Below are 23,361 nucleotides of genomic sequence, written 5' to 3' on the forward strand. Positions count from 1 at the left end.
CTTGACAAGATCACAGAGACACATTGACTGGCACACAGACATTGTGGAGCCAAGAGATACACGCTTGACCTCTCCCCTCTCTCCGGCCCAAGTAACTTAGTCTTGACAGAGAACAGATGACTGCAAACCCGGCCACAGTATTATACAAAAATAAACATTCTGATGAGAAGTAACTTACAAACATATGATGAATATTAAACATCTTACCTATGTTACCAACTAATTCTGATTATTCCCCAACACTAGTCTGTTAATTATATACATCTACATGATGTATTGTTACACCATGTAGGAGCAGTATATACCAACAGTAGCTAGCTACTTATTTAGATTAGATTGACTGAATGAAACTTAAATGCCTTAAATGTGCTGTAGTAAACATTTGTTATTCGCACTAATGAATCAACACATTCCTGTCTTTGTATGTCTCAATGTAATAGTATTATTTAATTAAATCCATTTAAAATAAGCTTTGTCTGAAAATAAAATATGATCCTCAAATGCGTTTCCCCTCCAGTCAGCTGTAACGGATTTCCTCCTCTTCGTCTGAGGAGGAGTAAGGATCGGACTAAAGCGCAGCGTGGTAAGTGTTCATGATGTAATCTTTAATGAAACGAACTGAACACTGAAATACAAAACAATAAAGTGAATGAACAAAAAACGAAACAGTACCGTGTGCACTAAACACTCACATGGAAAACAAACCAATGCAGACATAATGGATTCGTATTGGCTTCATAGACATGTCCAATGCACTTGTTCATGTGGTTTGTAATTTCGATACTGAAACAGGATTGGCTAATCCTCCCACAGTTTCCATTTTGCTGAGATGTTTTCTCCATTTGAAATGATACTGTTAGAAATGGGTAAAGCACTCACACATCTGAGAACTTGTGTGTTAATCATTAGTTAATAATTTGAAAGAAAACAAAAGGCTGATTGATACTGATCAGTGTGTGGGTTTTCTTTTTCATTAGACAATTAATGAGGTTCATAATGAGGCTCACCATGTTGAAGGAGGCAGATTAGACTCATAATGAGGCTGACCATGTTGAAGGAGACCAGATTAGACTCATAATGAGGATCACCATGTTGAAGGATACAGGATGAGACTCAAAATGAGGCTGACCATGTTGAAGGAGACCAGATTAGACTCATAATGAGGCTGACCATGTTGAAGGAGACCAGATTAGACTCATAATGAGCCTGACCATGTTAAAGGAGATCAGATTAGACTCATAATGAGGCTGACCATGTTGAAGTAGGCCAGATTAGACTCACGATCAGTGGTGGAAAAAGTACCCAATCGAGCCATCCCGGATCCGGGATCGTGACTACAGCCTAAAAGCCCATTACCATAACGCAACGTTAACTATTTATGAAAATCGCAAATGAAATGAAATCAATATGCTAGCTCTCAAACTTAGCCTTTTGTTAAAAACACTGTCATCTCAGATTTTCAAAAATATGCTTCTCAACCATAGCAAAACAAGCATTTGTGTAACAGTATTGATAGCTATTGCAGGCTAGCGTAGCATTTAGCATTAGCATTCAGCAGGCAACATTTTCACAAAAACCAGAAAACCATTCAAACAAAATAATTTACCTTTGAAGAACTTTGGATGTTTTCAATGAGGAGACTCTCAGTTAGATAGCAAATGTTCAGTTTTTCCTGAAAGATTATCTGTGCAGGAGAAATCGCTCTGTTTTCTGCGTCATGTTTGGCTACCAAAAACAAAAACGAAAATTCAGTCATCATAACGCCAAACTTTTTTCCAAATTAACTCCATAATATCGACTGAAACATGGCAAACGTTGTTTAGAATCAATCCTCAAGGTGTTTTTCACATATCTCTTCATGATATATCGTTCGTGGAAGCCTCCTCTCTCCTCTCAATCACTGGATGACTGCGTGCAGCTTGTAGATTACGCAGCAATTTCAACAAAGGACACCGGGCGGACACCTGGTAAATGTAGTCTCTTATGGCCAATCTTTCAATGATATGCCTACAAATACGTCACAATGCTGCCGACACCTTGGAGAACCGATAGAAAGGGCAGGCTCATTCCTGGCGCATTCACAGCCATATAAGGAGACATTGGCAAACAGAGCCTCAAAAATCCTGCTCATTTCCTGTTTGAAGTTTCATCTTGGTTTCGCCTGTAGCATCAGTTCTGGGGCACTCACAGATAATGTCTTTGCAGTTTTGGAAACGTCAGAGTTTTTTCTTTCCAAAGCTGTCAATTATATGCATAGTCGAGCATCTTTTTGTGACAAAATATTGTGCTTAAAACGGGCACGTTTTTTAATCCAATAATGAAATAGCGCCCCCATAGTTTCAAGAGGTTAATAGAAAGGTAGCCAGCAAAATACTACTTGAGTAAAAGTCTAAAAGTATTAGGTTTTAAATATACTTAAATATCAAAAGTAAAAGTATGAATCATTTCAAATTCCTTATATTAAGCAAGCCAGACGGCACCATTTTCTAGTTTTTTTATTTACGGATAGCCAGGGGCACACTTCAACACTCATAATATAATTTATAAATGAAGCATTTGCGTTTAGTGAGTCCGTCAGATCAGAGGCAGTAGGGATGACCAGGGATGTTCTCTGTTTAGTGAGTCCGTCAGACCAGAGGCAGTAGGGACAAACAGGGATGTCCTCTGTTTAGTGAGTCCTCCAGATCAGAGGCAGTAGGGATGACCATGGATGTTCTCTGTTTAGTGAGTCCTCCAGATCAGAGGCAGTAGGGATGACCAGGGATGTTCTCTTGATAAGTGCTGAATTGGACCATTTTCCTGTCCTGCTAAGCATTCTATATGTAACGAGTACTTTTGGGTGTCTGGGGAAATGTATTGATTAAAAAGTACACTGCTCAAAAAAATTAAGGGAACACTAAAATAACACATCCTAGATCTGAATGAATGAAATATTCTTATTAAATACTTTTTTCTTTACATAGTTGAATGTGCTGACAACAAAATCACACAAAAATAAGAGCAGCTGTAACACAGTACCAGTAGTTGTTCGTAAAATTATGATTAAATGACTGAACAAATCATTTTACATGGAACTGTAACTAATTAAACTTATACTTATACTGTTTTATTATATCTGCTTAACAATATGAGTTCATAAGAAGGGATTGTGAGACACGGACAAGGAGTAATTAAAGTTAATGAACACCATTCCAAATAGGAAGAAAGAAGTGGACTGTGTAAACAGACAAGGTCGTTAACCTATGGTTGAACCGACGAAACTGAGCTCTGGGGTGTTTAATATAAGACAGTGAGTGCATTCCTAGGTTTTCTGTTCATTAGAACTGTCAGCTAAGTGGTGATCGATAATGTTGAGGGGTCAAAAGTTACCTGGGAGTGTGTTAGTAAGTTAGAATGAACTTTTCACCTCACTTTGTCCCGGTCGAGAGGAGGGGATTCTGTTAAGAAATGAAATGACGTCATGTTATTTGTATATAAACTGTTGCTCGTGGGAACGTGGGAGCGCGCTCCGAGAATACATTCTGTTACCTATTATTGAAATGGCTGGTCTATTTTATGCAAACAAGAATCTTACAAATTCTCATAAAATAGATTAAGGGTTTTCAATTAATGAAAACACATTGGCATAATTAAATTACAGTAACAGTAGTGTAAAGCACTTAAGTAAAAGTACTTTCAAGTACTTCTGAAGTAGTTGTTTTGGGGTATCTGTATCTATAATTTTACTCTTTTTTTTGACAACATTTACTTCACTACATTCCTAAAAATAAATAACATACACTGCTCAAAAAAATAAAGGGAACACTTAAACACAATGTAACTCCAAGTCAATCACACTTCTGTGAAATCAAACTGTCCACTTAGGAAGCAACACTAATTGACAATACATTTCACATGCTGTTGTGCAAATGGAATAGACAACAGGTGGAAATTATAGGCAATTAGCAAGACACCCCCAATAAAGGAGTGGTTCTGCAGGTGGTGACCACAGACCACTTCTCAGTTCCTATGCTTCCTGGCTGATGTTTTGGTCACTTTTGAATGCTGGCGGTGCTTTCACTCTAGTGGTAGCATGAGACGGAATCTACAACCCACACAAGTGGCTCAGGTAGTGCAGCTCATCCAGGATGGCACATCAATGCGAGCTGTGGCAAGGTTTGCTGTGTCTGTCAACGTAGTGTCCAGAGCATGGAGGCGCTACCAGGAGACAGGCCAGTATATCTGGAGACGTGGAGGAGGCCGGAGGAGGGCAACAACCCAGCAGCAGGACCGCTACCTCCGTCTTTGTGCAAGGAGGAGCAGGAGGAGCACTGCCAGAGCCCTGCAAAATTACCTCCAGCAGGCCACAAATGTGCATGTGTCTGCTCAAACGGTCAGAAACAGACTCCATGAGGGTGGTATGAGGGCCCGACGTCCACAGGTGGGGGTTGTGCTTACAGCCCAACACCGTGCAGGACGTTTGGCATTTGCCAGAGAACAACAAGATTGGCAAATTTGCCACTGGCGCCCTGTGCCCTTCACAGATAAAAGCAGGTTCACACTGAGCACATGTGACAGACGTGACAGAGTCTGGAGATGCCGTGGAGAACATTCTGCTGCCTGCAACATCCTCCAGCATGACCGGTTTGGCGGTGGCTAAGTCATGGTGTGGGGTGGCATTTCTTTGGGGGGCCGCACAGCCCTCCATGTCCTCGCCAGAGGTAGCCTGACTGCCATTAGGTACCGAGATGAGATTCTCAGACCCCTTGTGAGACCATATGCTGGTGCGGTAGGCCCTGGGTTGCTCCTAATGCAAGACAATGCTAGACCTCATGTGGCTGGAGTGTGTCCGCAGTTCCTGCAAGAGGAAGGCATTGATGCTATGGACTGGCCCGCCCGTTCCCCACACCTCAATCCAATTGAGCACATCATGTCTCGCTCCATCCACCAACGCCACGTTGCACCACAGACTGTCCAGGAGTTGACGGATGCTTTAATCCAGGTCTGGGAGGAGATCCCTCAGGAGACCATCTGCCACCTCATCAGGAGCATGCCCAGGCATTGTAGAGAGGTCATACAGGCACGTGGAGGCCACACACACTACTGAGCCTCATTTGGACTTTTTTAAGGACATTACATCAAAGTTGGATCAGCCTGTAGTGTGGTTTTCCACTTTAATTTTGAGTGTGACTCCAAATCCAGACCTCCATGGGTTGATACATTTTATTTCCATTGATCATTTTTGTGTGATTTTGTTGTCAACACATTCAACTATGTAAAGAAAAAAGTATTTAATAAGAATATTGCATTCATTCAGATCTAGGATGTGTTATTTTAGTGTTCCCTTTATTTTTTTGAGCAGTGTAGTTCTTAGCCATATTTGTAATTTGGACCACTGTGAAGAAGGAGAGGGCATTTCTTTTAACTAAGGGTATGCTGCTTTAAGTCTTTTTTCCTATGACCATAGGTGTTAAATCATTTTTCTTTGTGGAGTTTTTTCAGTTTAGTGATTTTAATTTGATTAGGTTAAGTTGAAATTTTGTTTTATATTTTTTTTCCAGTTTTGTTTTTTACATTACTCTCATACGGAGAGATGTGTGTAAAAAATGGGGGAGGATTCAGTTTGAGGTTTTGAATTGAAGTTATACAACTTGAGTGATATGTGAAGGAGTGTATTGTATTGTTGAGTGTATTGTATTGTTGTGTTTGTTTTGTTCTATTCCCGAGGGGTATAGGTCTAACTTCTTGATCCTTGGCTCTACGATGGAGTTGACAGTGAGATGGGGAGTATAAACCAGTTTGAAAGAATAGTTTCAATAGAATGTGTTGATATTCTCTGTGAAATATGCTTAGGTATGTGTATTAAGAATAATTGGTAAAAGTAATAATTTATCATGTAGTTAATGAACTGAACTAAACTGTTGTTCTGATCTGTTCTTTCGAGGTTATCATGAAAAGTGACATCAGGCGGTATCTTAATGCATGGAAGAGATAATTGCACCGAATAGTGTGTGTACCTCAAAACCCCCTCTAACTGGCTGAAGAAGAGTGACAAAAGCGTTGAAGAAGGCCTTCCGAACCACTTCTACCGAGAGAAAGGACCCAAAGCCAGAAATTGGTGTACAGTATTAGATCTAAGCTATCAACTGCTTTTCTTTCATGTTTCTCTCATACTGTGAGAGTCCACTTGGAGTGATCATGGAGAGAGATCTGTTCTAACATTTTCTTATGATGCTGGTATATTGGTTGACGAATGGACAAGACATGAATGGTAAAGAATGGTAAAGATGAGACATTGAAATTGGGACATTATCATGGGCCGTCCACTTTGAACTGTAAAGCTATCTGAAGAAGAACGAAAGAGACGCCAGAAGAATCAGTGACTGGGAGGGGGGTTGGTCAGCTGTGCCAATAAAAGTGTTTATACTTTTGTGCTATCAGGTTGATTGTAGAGGTCTACACCATGTAAAAAATTATAGTAATTTAGATTAAGAAGGCATTGAGATACTGATCTGTATTATAATCATGATTTAAAAAAGTTAATAGTAGAATTATGGGATAATTATACTGAATGCATGTAAAATCTGCTAATATTGATGTGTGTTACATTGGGGTTTTTACTTTGAGTGATAAGACCAATTTGAATCACTGAGGAATGTCATTCTAAATTTTGGTTGCATAAATAGTTGGGTTGTTAATTATGATTTGGAATATGAATGATTTCCCTGACCTATTCTCTATCCCTGACTACATCTCTGAGCATGAGGACTTAGAGGTATGTCTGTCCTATATGTTGTGAGGAGGCCTGTGTTTAGATATTGGTTCTCATGTAACTTAGGGAGCATTTCTATGTTGTGTTTTTATTTTCCTCAAATGGATTATTCTGTGTTATTAAACATGTCTTGTAGAATAAAGGTTGTAAACTTAGTTTCAGAAGGGAGAAAGCTTACACATAAGCTTAGGTATTTGACATTGAGGGGATTTGATTTTTAAAAATTTTAAATATTGAGTATGTAATTAATGTTCTGATTCTTTAGAAGGGACAATTTCCCTAGAGAGGTGCATGTCGTGGCAGAATCAGAATTCTTCAGGTAGCATTTATAAATTCGATGTTTTATTCATTTTATTGCATGCTTATGTGGGAAAAAGATACTTGGGCCCAGAGAGGGGAGAGGTCTGGTTAGTCTTATCTGTGAATGTGTCATGTGTAAACGTATCTTTTAAACCATGTGAAGGGATGATTGAGGGGGAACCAATTATCTCTTGGCTCCACAATGTCTGTGTGCCAGTCACTGTCTCTCTGGGATCTTGTCCAGGAGGGGGTGTATTTCATATATGCCATTGGGTGAGATAATGGTGTTGGTTCTGAGTGGTACCAAGAGCGAGATAAGAACATAGTTTAGGAGACCAAAGCTGAACAATAATTTATAGCCAATGCAGTCTGGCTGTGTGTGTCTTTGCTATAAAGGATCTCAGTTGCAATGTGTAAGCACTCTCAGATAATTCATTTATAGACACTGAATTGATCTGAGAGTCACAGGGTTGTGATGGAGCTCATATAATTAAAGATGGACTTTATGATAACTCTGACTTGTGTGTGGTTTGCTCTCTTGTGATTTGGTAATACAGGAAATGTCCACTACAACAGCAGACGTCCAGTTGTTGTTGCAGTCCCCCCTCTGGTGTGGTCGACCCGGGTAGGGTGTCTGCAAAGGAAAAAGTCCGCTCCATGGCTGGGCAGGGGATGTCCGGATTGGGATCGCCGTTCCGGATCCGTCGTCTGGTCGTCCAGACTGGAAGATCTGGGCAGTAACTTAGGTAGATGTTAACAACCTGCCTGCTCGACCCTATCCCCTCCTCTCTTCTCCAGACCATTTCCGGAGACCTTGTCCCTTACCTCACCTCGCTCATCAACTCATCCCTGACCGCTGGCTACGTCCCTTCCGTCTTCAAGAGAGCGAGAGTTGCACCCCTTCTGAAAAAACCTACACTCGATCCCTCCGATGTCAACAACTACAGACCAGTATCCCTTCTTTCTTTTCTCTCCAAAACTCTTGAACGTGCCGTCCTTGGCCAGCTCTCCCGCTATCTCTCTCAGAATGACCTTCTTGATCCAAATCAGTCAGGTTTCAAGACTAGTCATTCAACTGAGACTGCTCTTCTCTGTATCACGGAGGCGCTCCGCACTGCTAAAGCTAACTCTCTCTCCTCTGCTCTCATCCTTCTAGACCTATCGGCTGCCTTCGATACTGTGAACCATCAGATCCTCCTCTCCACCCTCTCCGAGTTGGGCATCTCCGGCGCGGCCCACGCTTGGATTGCGTCCTACCTGACAGGTCGCTCCTACCAGGTGGCGTGGCGAGAATCTGTCTCCTCACCACGCGCTCTCACCACTGGTGTCCCCCAGGGCTCTGTTCTAGGCCCTCTCCTATTCTCGTTATACACCAAGTCACTTGGCTCTGTCATAACCTCACATGGTCTCTCCTATCATTGCTATGCAGACGACACACAATTAATCTTCTCCTTTCCCCCTCTGATGACCAGGTGGCGAATCGCATCTTTGCATGTCTGGCAGACATATCAGTGTGGATGACGGATCACCACCTCAAGCTGAACCTCGGCAAGACGGAGCTGCTCTTCCTCCCGGGGAAGGACTGCCCGTTCCATGATCTCGCCATCACGGTTGACAACTCCATTGTGTCCTCCCCCAGAGCGCTAAGAACCTTGGCGTGATCCTGGACAACACCCTGTCGTTCTCAACTAACATCAAGGCGGTGGCCCGTTCCTGTAGGTTCATGCTCTACAACATCCGCAGAGTACGACCCTGCCTCACACAGGAAGCGGCGCAGGTCCTAATCCAGGCACTTGTCATCTCCCGTCTGGATTACTGCAACTCGCTGTTGGCTGGGCTCCCTGCCTGTGCCATTAAACCCCTACAACTCATCCAGAACGCCGCAGCCCGTCTGGTGTTCAACCTTCCCAAGTTCTCTCACGTCACCCCGCTCCTCCGCTCTCTCCACTGGCTTCCAGTTGAAGCTCGCATCCGCTACAAGACCATGGTGCTTGCCTACGGATCTGTGAGGGGAACGGCACCTCAGTACCTCCAGGCTCTGATCAGGCCCTACACCCAAACAAGGGCACTGCGTTCATCCACCTCTGGCCTGCTCGCCTCCCTACCACTGAGGAAGTACAGTTCCCGCTCAGCCCAGTCAAAACTGTTCGCTGCTCTGGCTCCCCAATGGTGGAACACACTCCCTCACAACGCCAGGACAGCGGAGTCAATCACCACCTTCCGAAGACACCTGAAACCCCACCTCTTTAAGGAATACCTAGGATAGGATAAAGTAATCCTTCTCCCCCCTTAAAAGATTTAGATGCACTATTGTAAAGTGGCTGTTCCACTGGATGTCATAAGGTGAATGCACCAATTTGTAAGTCGCTCTGGATAAGAGCTTAAATGACTTAAATGTAAATGTAAATGTAATGTTAACATGCACGCACACACACTCATGAAATATATCATTACATTTCCTCCCAAATGAGCGGCGTTGTGGCACTAACTGATGGTTGTATGTGGAAGTTGTTTATGGCTCTATCACTTTCTATGTGCCAAAGAAAATGAAACAAAATGAATGAAAGCATAAACAAAACAAAATATAGTTATGCCACCTTAATCATCTAATTGGACGGTATTCTATCTACGTCCATGGTCTTGGCAAAATGACCCTATCATGGCATTGTCTAATGTCATATCTAGGGCTTTCCTAATTTGCGGGGTGTTGCTTAGGGTACTATCCTAAGTTGATAACCATATGATAAGTCTACAGCTGTAAGGCACTAGTTTTGGGCAGTCTACAGGGATGACCGATGGACTTCTGATAGATTACAACTTGTTCAGAATGAGTCTGACGTAGTCAGGTAATTTTCAAGTCAATGCCTGGAGGTCAGTCAAAATTAGTGTTGAGGGAGTCTGTAGTGGTTTTTACTACCAGTCACTGTCTTCCACTATTGTAGTGTCGGTAGGTATGAAGAAGTATACTTCATAGCTATGTTATCCACGGAGGAGCTAACCTCATGACGGAAGTACTCTAAGTATTAGACCAGTCGTACGTGGTGTGATCGTGGTTCCTGACTTCTAATAACTTTTCTCCTGAATGGAGGGTTCTATTTATTAGTGGCGTGTGAAACCATTGGAAGAGTGCAACGGAGATTCCCTTTCCCGTGTTGCACTCTGAGTGACTCAGACTCAGTCGCTGTTATCAAAAGCAATTTAACTTGTGAGGTTACTAATCCTCTTACTGAGTGTTGCTGGACTGTGGTATTGGTACTGGTACTCAAGGGGTCCAGTTATCCTACCGATTTATTCTGAAATGTTATCCTACAGGAATACATGATTAGAGCATTTTACTAGTTGTCTTGTAGTGACTACTACACATGGCAAGGAATGATTATTGTTGCCATTTGTTTTGGAGGTGGACAAGTCCACTGGACTTCCTTTATAACCAGTGTGGTACACCTCAGTACTACCTTAGATGTGTTCTAAGATAATCCCCGTCTAGGGGCCTGTCTGCTCCTCGCTGTTCTCAAAGGGGAGTATACAACTAGATTTGATTTATGCTCTGGCGGCCTTGTACGGTGTTGTCCGTAGTCTCGACCCCCCCCACCGGCATCGATAAGACTCATCATGGGTCTGGGCTACTATTCCCCCCCTTTGTGTCTCGGGATCACACCACCAGCGGGTGGTGTTGGTATCCGAGGCGCAAACCCCGATTTCTCAGTTTGGCCAGGCGGCCAGCTCTAGGAAGAGTCTTGGTGGTTCCAAACTTCTTCCTTTTAAGAATGATGGAGGCCACTGTGTTCTTGCTGAAGATATTGTTTGGTACCTTTCCCCAGATCTGTGCCTTGACACTATAATATAATAATAATATAATATATGCCATTTAGCAGACGCTTTTATCCAAAGCGACTTACAGTCATGTGTGCATACATTCTACGTATGGGTGGTCCCGGGGATCGAACCCACTACCCTGGCGTTACAAGCGCCATGCTCTACCAACTGAGCTACAGACACTATCCTGTCTCAGAGCTCTATGACCTCATGGCTTGGTTTTTGCTCTGACATGCACTGTAAACTGTGGGACCTTATATAGACATGTGTGTGCCTTTCCAAATAAATGTCTAATCAATTGAATTTGCCACAAGTGGACTCCAATCAAGTTGTAGAAACATCTCAAAGATGATCAATGGAATCAGGATGCATCTGAGCTCAATTTCGAGTCTCATAGCAAAGGGTCTTAATAATTAAGTAAAATGATTACATTTTAGGCTGTAACGTAACAAAATGTGGAAAAAGTGAAGGGGTCTGAATACTTAACGAATGCACTGTATACCGCTGGCAGAGTTTTCTACCTCTGGCGAAAATTTCTACCGCTGGCAAAGTTTTCTACCATTACCAGTTTTGTACACAGTCACGTGATACATGGTATAGAAAGGTCCAAATTTAGGAGAGTTCATGGGAGGCACTATAATGTGTGTCTGCAGGTGTCAATCTGGTCAAAACCACTGATATAGGTGCCCCTCCACCCTCTGGTGGGATGGATCATGTCTACAGAGAAACCTAGATTCAAATACTTAGATTTGTGTGTTTTGGGTAAATGTTTTGAAATTGTTAGAAATTACTTGTTCGATATTACTGCACTGTCAGAGCTAGAAACACAAGCATTTCACTACACCCACAATAATATCTGCTAAACACATGTATGTGACCAATAAAATGTGATTCGGTTTTGATTTGAAATAAAAGTCATATTTATCAAAGGTGCTTTTGGCTGGGGTCAAAATGACTCCAAAGGATTTGAATTTGTTAAACGTCCATTTTAATACAGAAACATTAAACCATGATTTAGATTTATTAAGAACAAGTTGATTGACAAAGTCATGAACATTTGGAAGAATTGAATAAACCACATTTTGGCTATGATAAAAGATATGCCTCTGGGGTCAAAATTATCCATGTTAGAAGTATGTGTTACGGAGTCTAGTTGATAGGTAATCGACTAGCCGGACTGTTCCCCGGACTCCAGGTGTAGGGATTTGTACAATGCACAAACAAGGCTATTGAACCTGACATTGGTGTCTGTCTTTATTCCTTTATCCAACATATCATACTGAAACAGTATGGTTCAATGTAAATATGTAGTGGGTGTACAGTTTGTTTTAAATTATCACTCATTAAGCACGAATCAATCAGCACATGCTTCTCTTTGAACGACTTAATATAATATTACACTTTTATGAAATCAATGAAAAATGTACTTTTTTTCCTCAACTGCGTTGCCCACTCCAGTCAGCAGATGGAGATGTGCGTCTTTTAGGTTCAGGCGACGCTGCCAGTGTGACGAATAATTTAGTGGACGGGACGCTCAACAGCAGCTTGTCAGACACCTCGGTAGCTTTCTAGCAAACATAGCTACAACATTCACGCTCTTTACACTGTTTTGGTGTATATTAGTCGCTGTGTATTAAACACACTTCTGTTGTATGTACTTGTTGGTCCATTCAATTATATATTTACGTTGTTTGTCAGCTAACTGATTTGCTAAGGTAGCTTGGAACTAGGCTAGTCGCTGATGCTAGCTTGCTAACATCCCCGAGCATGAATTCACTAAGCTACTCTCCTGATAAAGAAGACGAGGTCTGCTGGACGGAGAAAGAAGCTCTGGTGAAAGAGGAGGAGGAAGAGGAGGATGTTACAATACAAAAACAATTAGAGGGTGAGGCTGTTACCGTTTCAGTGAAAGAAGAGGAAGACCCGTTCAGAGTGAAAGAGGAGGAGGATGTTATAGTAAAAGAAGAGGAGAAAGAGGAGGAGGGGGTGATTTCTGTCACATTGGAGGAAGAAGAGGAGGTTGGATATCTGTTTAACACCAGTAAGTACCGTCTCTGCAGTCGTTGAACCAATATGCAGTAAAGGGGTTCTACACTTTGATGTTGTTCTGTAGGAATGGCTGAAGCTACACTGTAACGTGTAGAACATCAAGAGTTGACCATCAGCAAAACGTTAACAATTGATCATATGCATCCAATGACAATGCCTGAAATACTGTAGTCCTCAATATCTCCTATTAGATTAGCCCAATATGTAGTCTTAAAGGGGCAATCAGCAGTTACGTCCATTTTGGGACTTTATACATGAATGATATGTACCCATTGTTTCATGAAGAATTCACTAAATGTCTCATGAGCTTAGTTAAACTGTCATACCCCATCATATCCCAAAATAGATGCCTTTTTTATTCCAATGTTTGTCAGTAAGTATGAACAAACACTTTATATCCTCAAAACATGGTTAAAACTATCATGTTGATTAGAGGTCGACCGATTTATGATTTTTCAATGCCGATACCGATACCAATTATTGGAGGACCAAAAAAGCCGATACCAATTATTGGAGGACCAAAAAAGCCGATACCGATTAATCTGCCAATTTCTTTTATTTGTAATAATGACAATTACAACAATACTGAATGAACACTTATTTTAACTTAATATAATACATCAAAATCAATTTAGCCTCAAATAAATAATGAAACATGTTCAATTTGGTTTAAATAATGCAAAAACAAAGTGTTGGGGAAGAAAGTAATATTTGGCAATATGTGCCATGTATGTGCCATGTAAAATATGTGCCATGTAAAAAAGCTAACGTTTAAGTTCCTTGCTCAGAACATGAGAACATATGAAAGTTGGTGGTTTATTTTTACATGAGACTTCAATATTCCAAAGTAAGAGGTTTTAGGTTGTAGTTAATATAGTATTTATAGGACTATTTCTCTCTATCATTTGTATTTCATATACCTTTGACTATTGGATGGTCTTATAGGCACTTTAGTATTGCCAGTGTAACAGTATAGCTTCCGTCCCTCTCCTCGCCCCGAACCAGGAACACATCGACAACAGCCACACTCAAAGCAGCGTTACCCATTACTCCACAAAAGCCGCGGCCCTTGCAGCGTAAGGGGAATAACTACTCCAAATCTAAAAGCGAGTGACGTTTGAAACGGTATTAGCGCACACCCAGCTAACTAGCTAGCCATTTCATATTGGTTACACCAGCCATTAGGCTGATAGACTTGAAGTCATAAACAGCGCTGTGCTTGCGGAGAGCTGCTGGCAAAACACACAAAAGTGCTGTTTGAATGAATGATTACGGGCCTGCTGCTGCTCAGTCAGACTGCTCTATCAAATCAGACTTAATTATAACATAATAACACACAGAAATACAATCCTTTGGTCATTAATATGGTCGAATCCGGAAACTGTAATTTCGAAAACAAAACGTTTATTATTTCAGTGAAATACGGAACCATTCGGTATTTTATCTAACGGGTGGCATCCCTAAGTCTAAATATTCTTGTTACATTGCACAACCTTGCACAATGTTATGTCATAATTATGTAAAATTCGGGCAAATTCGTTTGCAATGAGCCAGGCAGCCCAAACTGTTGCATATACCCTGACTCTGCGTGCAATGAACGCAAGAGAAATGACACATTTTCACCTGGTTAATATTGCCTGCTAAACTGGATTAGTAGTTATAACTAGTGATTATGATTGATTGTTTTTTATAAGATAAGTTTAATGCTAGCTAGCAATTTACCTTGGCTTCTACTGCATTCGCATAACAAGCATGCTCCTCGTGGAGTGCAATGGTTTGAGCGTTGGACTAGTTAACTGTACAGTTGCAAGATTGGATCCCCGGGGCTGACAAGGTGAAAATCTGTCGTTCTGCCCCTGAACAAGGCAGTTAACCCACCGTTCCTAGGCCGTCATTGAAATAAGAATGTGTTCTTAACTGACTTGCCTAGTTAAATAAAGGTATAAATAATGAACACGGCAGTCTCTTGGACGGGCGTTATATACGCTTTGACATTTTCTGGAATAGTTTTTATTTGAAAACGTTTTTGTTTACTTGCCTGCCTGTTGAATTTGGAATACACTGTACTGTTCATCTCTGAAACTCACTGAGATAATTCCTTTGATACAGTAGTAGCAATACAGGGATATAACATCTACCTAACATCTACCTATGGGGGATGTGTTGCTGTATACTTTGCATTCTAAAAGTATTCAGACCCCTTGACTTTTTCCACATTTTGTTACGTTAAAGCCTTATTCTAAAATTGATCACATTCTTTTTTTACCCTTTCATTTAGCTAATTTATTTGGCACACCTGCATTTGGGGAGTTTTTCCCATCCTTCTCTGCAGACCCTCTCTAGCTCTGTCAACTTGGATGGGGAACATCACTGCACAGCTATTTTCAGGTCTCTCCAGAGATGTTAGATCTGGCTCAAGTCCAGGCTCTGGCTATGTCACTCAAGGACATTCAGAGACTTCTACTGAATACAATCCTGCGTTGTCTTGGCTGTGTGCTTAAGGTCATTGTCCTGTTGGACGGTGAACCTTCGCCCCCAGTTTAAGGTCCTGAGCACTCTGGAGATGGTCTTTCATCAAGGATCTCTCTGCACTTTGCTCTGTTAATATTTCCCTCCATCCTGACTAGTCTCCCAGTCCCTGCTGCTGAAAAACGGCCCCACAGCATGATGCTGCCACCACCATGCTTCACCATAGGGATGGTGCCAGGTTTCCTCCAGACGTGACACTTGGCATTCAAGCCAAAGAGTTCAATCTTGGTTTTGTCAAGCCAGAGAATCTTGTTTCTCGTGGTCTTAGCGTCTTATGGTGCCTTTTGTCAAACTCCAAACAGGTTGTCATGTACCTTTTACTGAGGAGTGGTTTCCGTCTGGCCACGCTACCATAAAGGTCTGATTGGTGGAGTGCTGCAGAGATGGTTGTCCTTCTGGAAGGTTCTCCCATCTCCACAGAGGAACTTTGGAGCTCTGTCAGAGTTACCATCAGGTTTTTGGTCACCTCCCTGACCAGGGCCCTTCTCCCCCAATTGCTCAGTTTGTCCGGGTGACCAGCTTTAGGAAGAGTATTTCATTTATGAATGATGGAGGCCACTGTGTTCTTGGGGACCTTCAATGCTGTAGTGTTTTTTTTGGTTCCCTTCCCCAGATCTGTACCTCGACACAATCCTGTCTCGGAGCTCTACAGACCCATCCTTCGACCTCATTGCGTTTTTTTGCTCTGACATGCACTCTCAACTCTGGGACCTTATATAGACAGGCCAATCAATTGAATTTACTACAGGTGGACTCCGAACAAGTTGTAGATACATCTCAAGGATGATTAATGGAAACAGGATGCACCTGAAAGCAATTTCGAGTCTAATAGCAAAGCGTCTGAATACATATGTAAATAAGGTATTTTTTTCTTTTTTTCTTTACCTGTTTTCACTTTGTTTTCACTTTTTTATTATTTTGTGTAGATGAATGAGGATTCTATTTGTTTAAATCCATTTTAAAATAAATCTGTAACGTAACAAAATGTGTAAAAAGGCAAGGGGTCTGAACATTCTGAATGAACTCATTTTTAAAAATGAAATAAAACCGTAACCTTTATTTAACTCCCAATCACGGCCGGTTGTGACAGCCTGGACTCGAACCAGGGTGTCTGTAGTGACGCCTCAAGCACAGAGAAGCAATGTCTTAGACCGCTGCGCCACTCAGGAGCACCAAAATCATGTTCTACTACTGTCCCCACCTGAAATAAATGTTGGTCAATCAAGAGTCGTCTGTTCTTTCTACCAATCAATTGGTTGAAATGCTATGTGTATTTGTCCTTATATAGATACACCCCACGTGTTTTAATAACATCTACTATATGTACTGAACTGGTCTGACTAGATGTCGACCGATTAATCGGGGCCGATTTCATGTTTTCATAACAATCTGAAATCGTTATTTTTGGAGTCCGATTTTGCCGATTTTAATTTTTGTAAAAAATAATTTATACACCTTTATTTAACTAGGCAAGTCAGTTAAGAACACATTCTTATTTTCAATTACGGCCTAGAAATGGTGGGTTAACTGCCTTGTTCAGGGGCAGAACGACACATTTTTACCTTGTCAGCTCTGGGATTCAATCTTGCAACCTTACGGTTAACTAGTCCAACACTCTAACCACCTGCCTCTCATTGCACTCCACGAGGAGCCTGCCTGTTACGCGAATGCAGTAGAAGCCAAGGTAAGTTGCTAGCTAGCATTAAAACTTAACTTATAAAAAACAATCAATCAATCATAATCACTAGTTAACTACACATGGTTGATGATATTACTAGTTTATCTAGCATGTCCTACGTTGCATATAATCGATGCAATGCTGGGGGATGTTAACTAGCTACATAGCTGTCTTTGTTTCCAAGATAATTGTGTAGTTTAGTGTGTGTAGCCTTGGAGTGATTATCTTAATTCACTGAGGTTCGCTAGCCAGCTATTTGTCGTCCTTAACGTAGGAGACTCTGCTAGCTAGCCAACAGCTAACTGCTAACAGCTAGCCAACGTCTGCTGTTTTGAATTCAACAACCCGGTCAGGTGGTTTCACATTTTCGTTTCATTGCAGTGCAGCGGTTTGATTTGTTTGATCGTGGCTAGCTGCATAGCCGTCTTTGTTTCAAAGATAATTGTGTAGTCTAGACCGATTCCCTAGGTTAGCTAGCCAGCTATTGTCGTTCTTTTAACTCAACGTAACGTAAACAACACTGCTAGCTAGCCAGCTAGCCCCCGAATAGCAGCACTGTAGAATTATTACACTCAACGGAACGACTTGATTAGTGTAGTGTCAACAACGCAGCTACTGCCAGCTAGCCTACTTTAGCAGTACTGTATCATTTTAATCATTTTAGTCAATAAGATTCTTGCTACGTAAGCTTAACTTTCTGAACATTCGAGACGTGTAGTCCGCTTGTCATTCCAATTTCCTTGCATTAGCGTAGCCTTTTCTGTAGCCTGTCAACTATGTGTCTGTCTATCCCTGTTCTCTCCTCTCTGCACAGACCATACAAACGCTCCACACCGCGTGGCCGCGACCACCCTAACCTGGTGGTCCCAGCGCGTACGACCCACGTGGAGTTCCAGGTCTCTGGTAGCCTCTGGAACTGCCAATCTGCGGCCAACAAGGCAGAGTTCATCTCAGCCTATGCCTCCCTCCAGTCCCTTGACTTCTTGGCACTGACGGAAACATGGATCACCACAGATAACACTGCTACTCCTACTGCTCTCTCCTCGTCCGCCCACGTGTTCTCGCACACCCCGAGAGCTTCTGGTCAGCGGAGTGGTGGCACCGGGATCCTCATCTCTCCCAAGTGGTCTTTCTCTCTTTCTCCCCTTACCCATCTGTCTATTGCCTCCTTTGAATTCCATGCTGTCACAGTTACCAGCCCTTTCAAGCTTAACATCCTTATCATTTATCGCCCTCCAGGTTCCTCGGAGAGTTCATCAATGAGCTTGATGCCTTGATAAGCTCCTTTCCTGAGGACGGCTCACCTCTCACAGTTCTGGGCGACTTTAACCTCCCCACGTCTACCTTTGACTCATTCCTCTCTGCCTCCTTCTTTCCACCCTCTCCTCTTTTGACCTCACCCTCTCACCCTCCCCCCTACTCACAAGGCAGGCAATACGCTTGACCTCATCTTTACTAGATGCTGTTCTTCCACTAACCTCATTGCAACTCCCCTCCAAGTCTCCGACCACTACCTTGTATCCTTTTCCCTCTCGCTCTCATCCAACACTTCCCACACTGCCCCTACTCGGATGGTATCGCGCCGTCCCAATCTTCGCTCTCTCTCCCCCGCTACTCTCTCCTCTTCCATCCTATCTTCTCTTCCCTCTGCTCAAACTTTCTCCAACCTATCTCCTGATTCTGCCTCCTCAACCCTCCTCTCCTCCCTTACTGCATCCTTTGACTCCCTATGTCCCCTATCCTCCAGGCCGGCTCGGTCCTCCCCTCCCGCTCCGTGGCTCGACGACTCATTGCGAGCTCACAGAACAGGGCTCCGGGCAGCCGAGCGGAAATGGAGGAAAACTCGCCTCCCTGCGGACCTGGCATCCTTTCACTCCCTCCTCTCTACATTTTCCTCCTCTGTCTCTGCTGCTAAAGCCACTTTCTACCATTCTAAATTCCAAGCATCTGCCTCTAACCCTAGGAAGCTCTTTGCCACCTTCTCCTCCCTCCTGAATCCTCCCCCCTCCCTCCTCCCTCTCTGCAGATGACTTCGTCAACCATTTTGAAAAGAAGGTCGATGACATCCGATCCTCGTTTGCTAAGTCAAACGACACCGCTGGTTCTGCTCACACTGCCCTACCCTATGCTCTGACCTCTTTCTCCCCTCTCTCTCAGATGAAATCTCGCGTCTTGTGACGGCCGGCCGCCCAACAACCTGCCCGCTTGACCCTATCCCCTCCTCTCTTCTCCAGACCATTTCCGGAGACCTTCTCCCTTACCTTACCTCGCTCATCAACTCATCCCTGACCGCTGGCTACGTCCCTCCCGTCTTCAAGAGAGCGAGAGTTGCACCCCTTCTGAAAAAACCTACACTCGATCCCTCCGATGTCAACAACTACAGACCAGTATCCCTTCTCTCTTTTCTCTCCAAAACTCTTGAGCGTGCCGTCCTTGGCCAGCTCTACCGCTATCTCTCTCAGAATGACCTTCTTGATCCAAATCAGTCAGGTTTCAAGACTAGTCATTCAACTGAGACTGCTCTTCTCTGTATCACGGAGGCGCTCCGCACTGCTAAAGCTAACTCTCTCTCCTCTGCTCTCATCCTTCTAGACCTATCGGCTGCCTTCGATACTGTGAACCATCAGATCCTCCTCTCCACCCTCTCCGAGTTGGGCATCTCCGGCGCGGCCCACGCTTGGATTGCGTCCTACCTGACAGGTCGCTCCTACCAGGTGGCGTGGCGAGAATCTGTCTCCTCACCACGCGCTCTCACCACTGGTGTCCCCCAGGGCTCTGTTCTAGGCCCTCTCTTATTCTCGCTATACACCAAGTCACTTGGCTCTGTCATAACCTCACATGGTCTCTCCTATCATTGCTATGCAGACGACACACAATTAATCTTCTCCTTTCCCCCTTCTGATGACCAGGTGGCGAATCGCATCTCTGCATGTCTGGCAGACATATCAGTGTGGATGACGGATCACCACCTCAAGCTGAACCTCAGCAAGACGGAGCTCCTCTTCCTCCCGGGGAAGGACTGCCCGTTCCATGATCTCGCCATCACGGTTGACAACTCCATTGTGTCCTCCTCCCAGAGCGCTAAGAACCTTGGCGTGATCCTGGACAACACCCTGACGTTCTCAACTAACATCAAGGCGGTGTCCCGTTCCTGTAGGTTCATGCTCTACAACATCCGCAGAGTACGACCCTGCCTCACACAGGAAGCGGCGCAGGTCCTAATCCAGGCACTTGTCATCTCCCGTCTTGATTACTGCAACTCGCTGTTGGCTGGGCTCCCTGCCTGTGCCATTAAACCCCTACAACTCATCCAGAACGCCGCAGCCCGTCTGGTGTTCAACCTTCCCAAGTTCTCTCCACGTCACCCCGCTCCTCCGCTCTCTCCACTGGCTTCCAGTTGAAGCTCGCATCCGCTACAAGACCATGGTGCTCGCCTACGGAGCTGTGAGGGGAACGGCACCTCAGTACCTCCAGGCTCTGATCAGGCCCTACACCCAAACAAGGGCACTGCGTTCATCCACCTCTGGCCTGCTCGCCTCCCTACCACTGAGGAAGTACAGTTCCCGCTCAGCCCAGTCAAAACTGTTCGCTGCTCTGGCCCCCAATGGTGGAACAAACTCCCTCACGACGCCAGGACAGCGGAGTCAATCACCACCTTCCGGAGACACCTGAAACCCCACCTCTTCAAGGAATACCTAGGATAGGGTAAGTAAGGGTAAGTAATCCTTCTCACCCCCCTTCTCCCCCCAACAAGATTTAGATGCAAGTGGCTGTTCCACTGGTTGTCATAAGGTGTATGCACCAATTTGTAAGTCGCTCTGGATAAGAGCGTCTGCTAAATGACTTAAATGTAATGTAAATGTAAACAAAAGCGCATTTGCGAAAAAAGCACAATCGTTGCACAACTGTACCTAACCATAAACACCAATGCCTTAAACTCAATACACAGAAGTATATATTTTTAAACCTGCATATTTAGCTAAAAGAAATCCAGGTTAGCAGGCAATATTAACCAGGTGAAATTGTCACTTTCTTTTGCGTTCATTGCATGCAGAGTCTGTGTATATACAACAGTTTGGGCAGCCTGACTCATTGCGAACTAATTTGCCAGAATTTTACGTAATTATGACATAACATTAAATGCCATACAACTCTCCTTCAGTGACCTCCAATTGCTCTTAAATACAACTAAATGCATGCTCTTCAACCGATCGCTGCCTGCACCTGCCCGCCTGTCCAACATCACTACTCTGGACGGTTCTGACTTAGAATATGTGGACAACTACAAATACCTAGGTGTCTGGTTAGACTGTAAACTCTCCTTCCAGACTCACATCAAACATCTCCAATCCAAAGTTACATCTAGAATAAGCTTCCTATTTCGCAACAAAGCATCCTTCACTCGTGCTGCCAAACATACCCTTGTAAAACTGACCATCCTACCGATCCTCGACTTCAGCGATGTCATTTACAAAATAGCCTCCAATAGCCTACTCAATAAATTGAATGTAGTCTTTCACAGTGCCATCCGTTTTGTCACCAAAGCCCCATATACTACCCACCACTGCGACCTGTACGCTCTCGTTGGCTGGCCCTCGCTTCATACTCGTCGCCAAACCCACTGGCTCCAGGTAATCTACAAGACCCTGCTAGGTAAAATCCCCCCTTATCTCAGCTTGCTGGTCACCATCGCAGCACCCACCTGTAGCACATGCTCCAGCGGGTATATCTTACTGGTCACCCCCAAAACCAATTCTTCCTTTGGCCACTTCTCCTTTCAGTTCTCTGCTGCCAATGACTGGAACGAACTACAAAAATCTCTGAAACTGGAAACACTTATCACCCTCACTAGCTTTAAGCACTAGCTGTCAGAGCCGCTCACAGATTACTGCACCTGCACATAGCCCATCTATAATTTAGCCCAAATAACTACCTATCCCCTCCTGATTTATATCTCTACCTTGCACATTCTTCCACTGCAAATCTACCATTCCAGTGTTTTACTTGCTATATTGTATTTACTTCGCCACAATGGCCTTTTTTTTTGCCTTTACCTCCCCCTTTACCTGCCTTTATCTCACCTCATTTGCTCAAATTGTATATAGACTTATTTTTCTACTGTATTATTGACTGTATGTTTGTTTTACTCCATGTGTAACTCTGTGTCGTTGTATGTGTCGAACTGCTTTGCTTTATCTTGGCCAGGTCGCAATTGTAAATGAGAACTTGTTCTCAACTTGCCTACCTGGTTAAATAAAGGTGAAATAAAAAACATTGAAGGTTGTACAATGTCACAAGAATATTTAACTTAGGGATGCCATCCGTTGTATAAAATACCGAACGGTTCCTTATTTCACTGAAATAATAAACGTTTTGTTTTTGAAATTATAGTTTCCCGATTCGACCATATTAATGGCCAAAGGCTCGTATTTCTGTGTGTTATGTTATAAATAAGTCTATGATTTGATATTTGATAGAGCAGTCTGACTGAGCGATGGTAGGCAGCAGCAGGCTCGTAAGCATTCATTCAAACAGCACTTTCGTGCGTTTTGCCAGCAGCTCTTCACAAGCACAGCGCTGTTTATGACTTCAAGCCTATCAGCCTAATGTAACCGATGTGAAATGGCTAGCTAGTTAGCGGGATGCGCGCTAATAGCGTTTCAAACGTCACTCGCTCTGAGACTTGGAGTAGTTGTTCCTCTTGCTCTGCTAGGGCCGCGGCTTTTGTGGAGCGATGGGTAACGCTGCTTCGAGTGTGGTTGTTGTCGATGTGTTGCATTATTTAAATCAAATTATCTACCAATAATCGTATCGGTATCGGCGTTGAAAAACCATAATCGGTCGACCTCTAGGTCTGACGCTTTAAGCACGCTGTTTGATCAAATAATTAAAACACACAAATGACTCAAGGGAGCCAGAGATCAAGATAACCTAACCAGAAGGAGAGAAATTATTTTTTATGCTACTGATGTTTCCGGGCTACACCAGCGGTTGGCAAACTTTTCCAGTTGGAGTGCCAATTTATCTGACCATTTCAACCCAACCTGCGTGCCAGTTAGGATTTTCATAGGCACATTTTACTGGAGCAGTTTCATTTAATTTATAATAGTAATAATAGTTATAATAGTCTTTATCTCAAAATCATTGTCTGTGATTAATCTACATTCTACATTATATCTAACTCTAAATGAAAATGATACAAATCTAAAAGTAACTTTTATTGCCATTGCCAACTATG

General features: G+C 43.2%; 1 protein-coding gene across 2 annotated transcripts in view; it reads left to right on the forward strand.

Annotated features, from left to right (window-relative positions):
- Positions 1–23,361, forward strand: part of LOC118365129 (zinc finger protein 501-like) — a 309,516-nt gene that overhangs the window by 278,475 nt on the left and 7,680 nt on the right. Inside the window, exon 1 of one of the 2 annotated variants that reach the window (XM_035747031.2) lies at positions 12,365–12,908. The exons of the other annotated variant lie outside the window; for it this stretch is intronic. Within the exon in view, the coding sequence (XP_035602924.2) occupies positions 12,635–12,908 (274 nt within the window). The 5' untranslated portion in view covers positions 12,365–12,634. Of the gene's footprint in view, positions 1–12,364; positions 12,909–23,361 lie in introns of those variants that run through there. 2 annotated transcript variants of the gene reach the window in all.

This window comes from Oncorhynchus keta, chromosome 32 (assembly GCF_023373465.1).
Source record: "Oncorhynchus keta strain PuntledgeMale-10-30-2019 chromosome 32, Oket_V2, whole genome shotgun sequence".
NCBI lineage: Eukaryota > Metazoa > Chordata > Actinopteri > Salmoniformes > Salmonidae > Oncorhynchus > Oncorhynchus keta.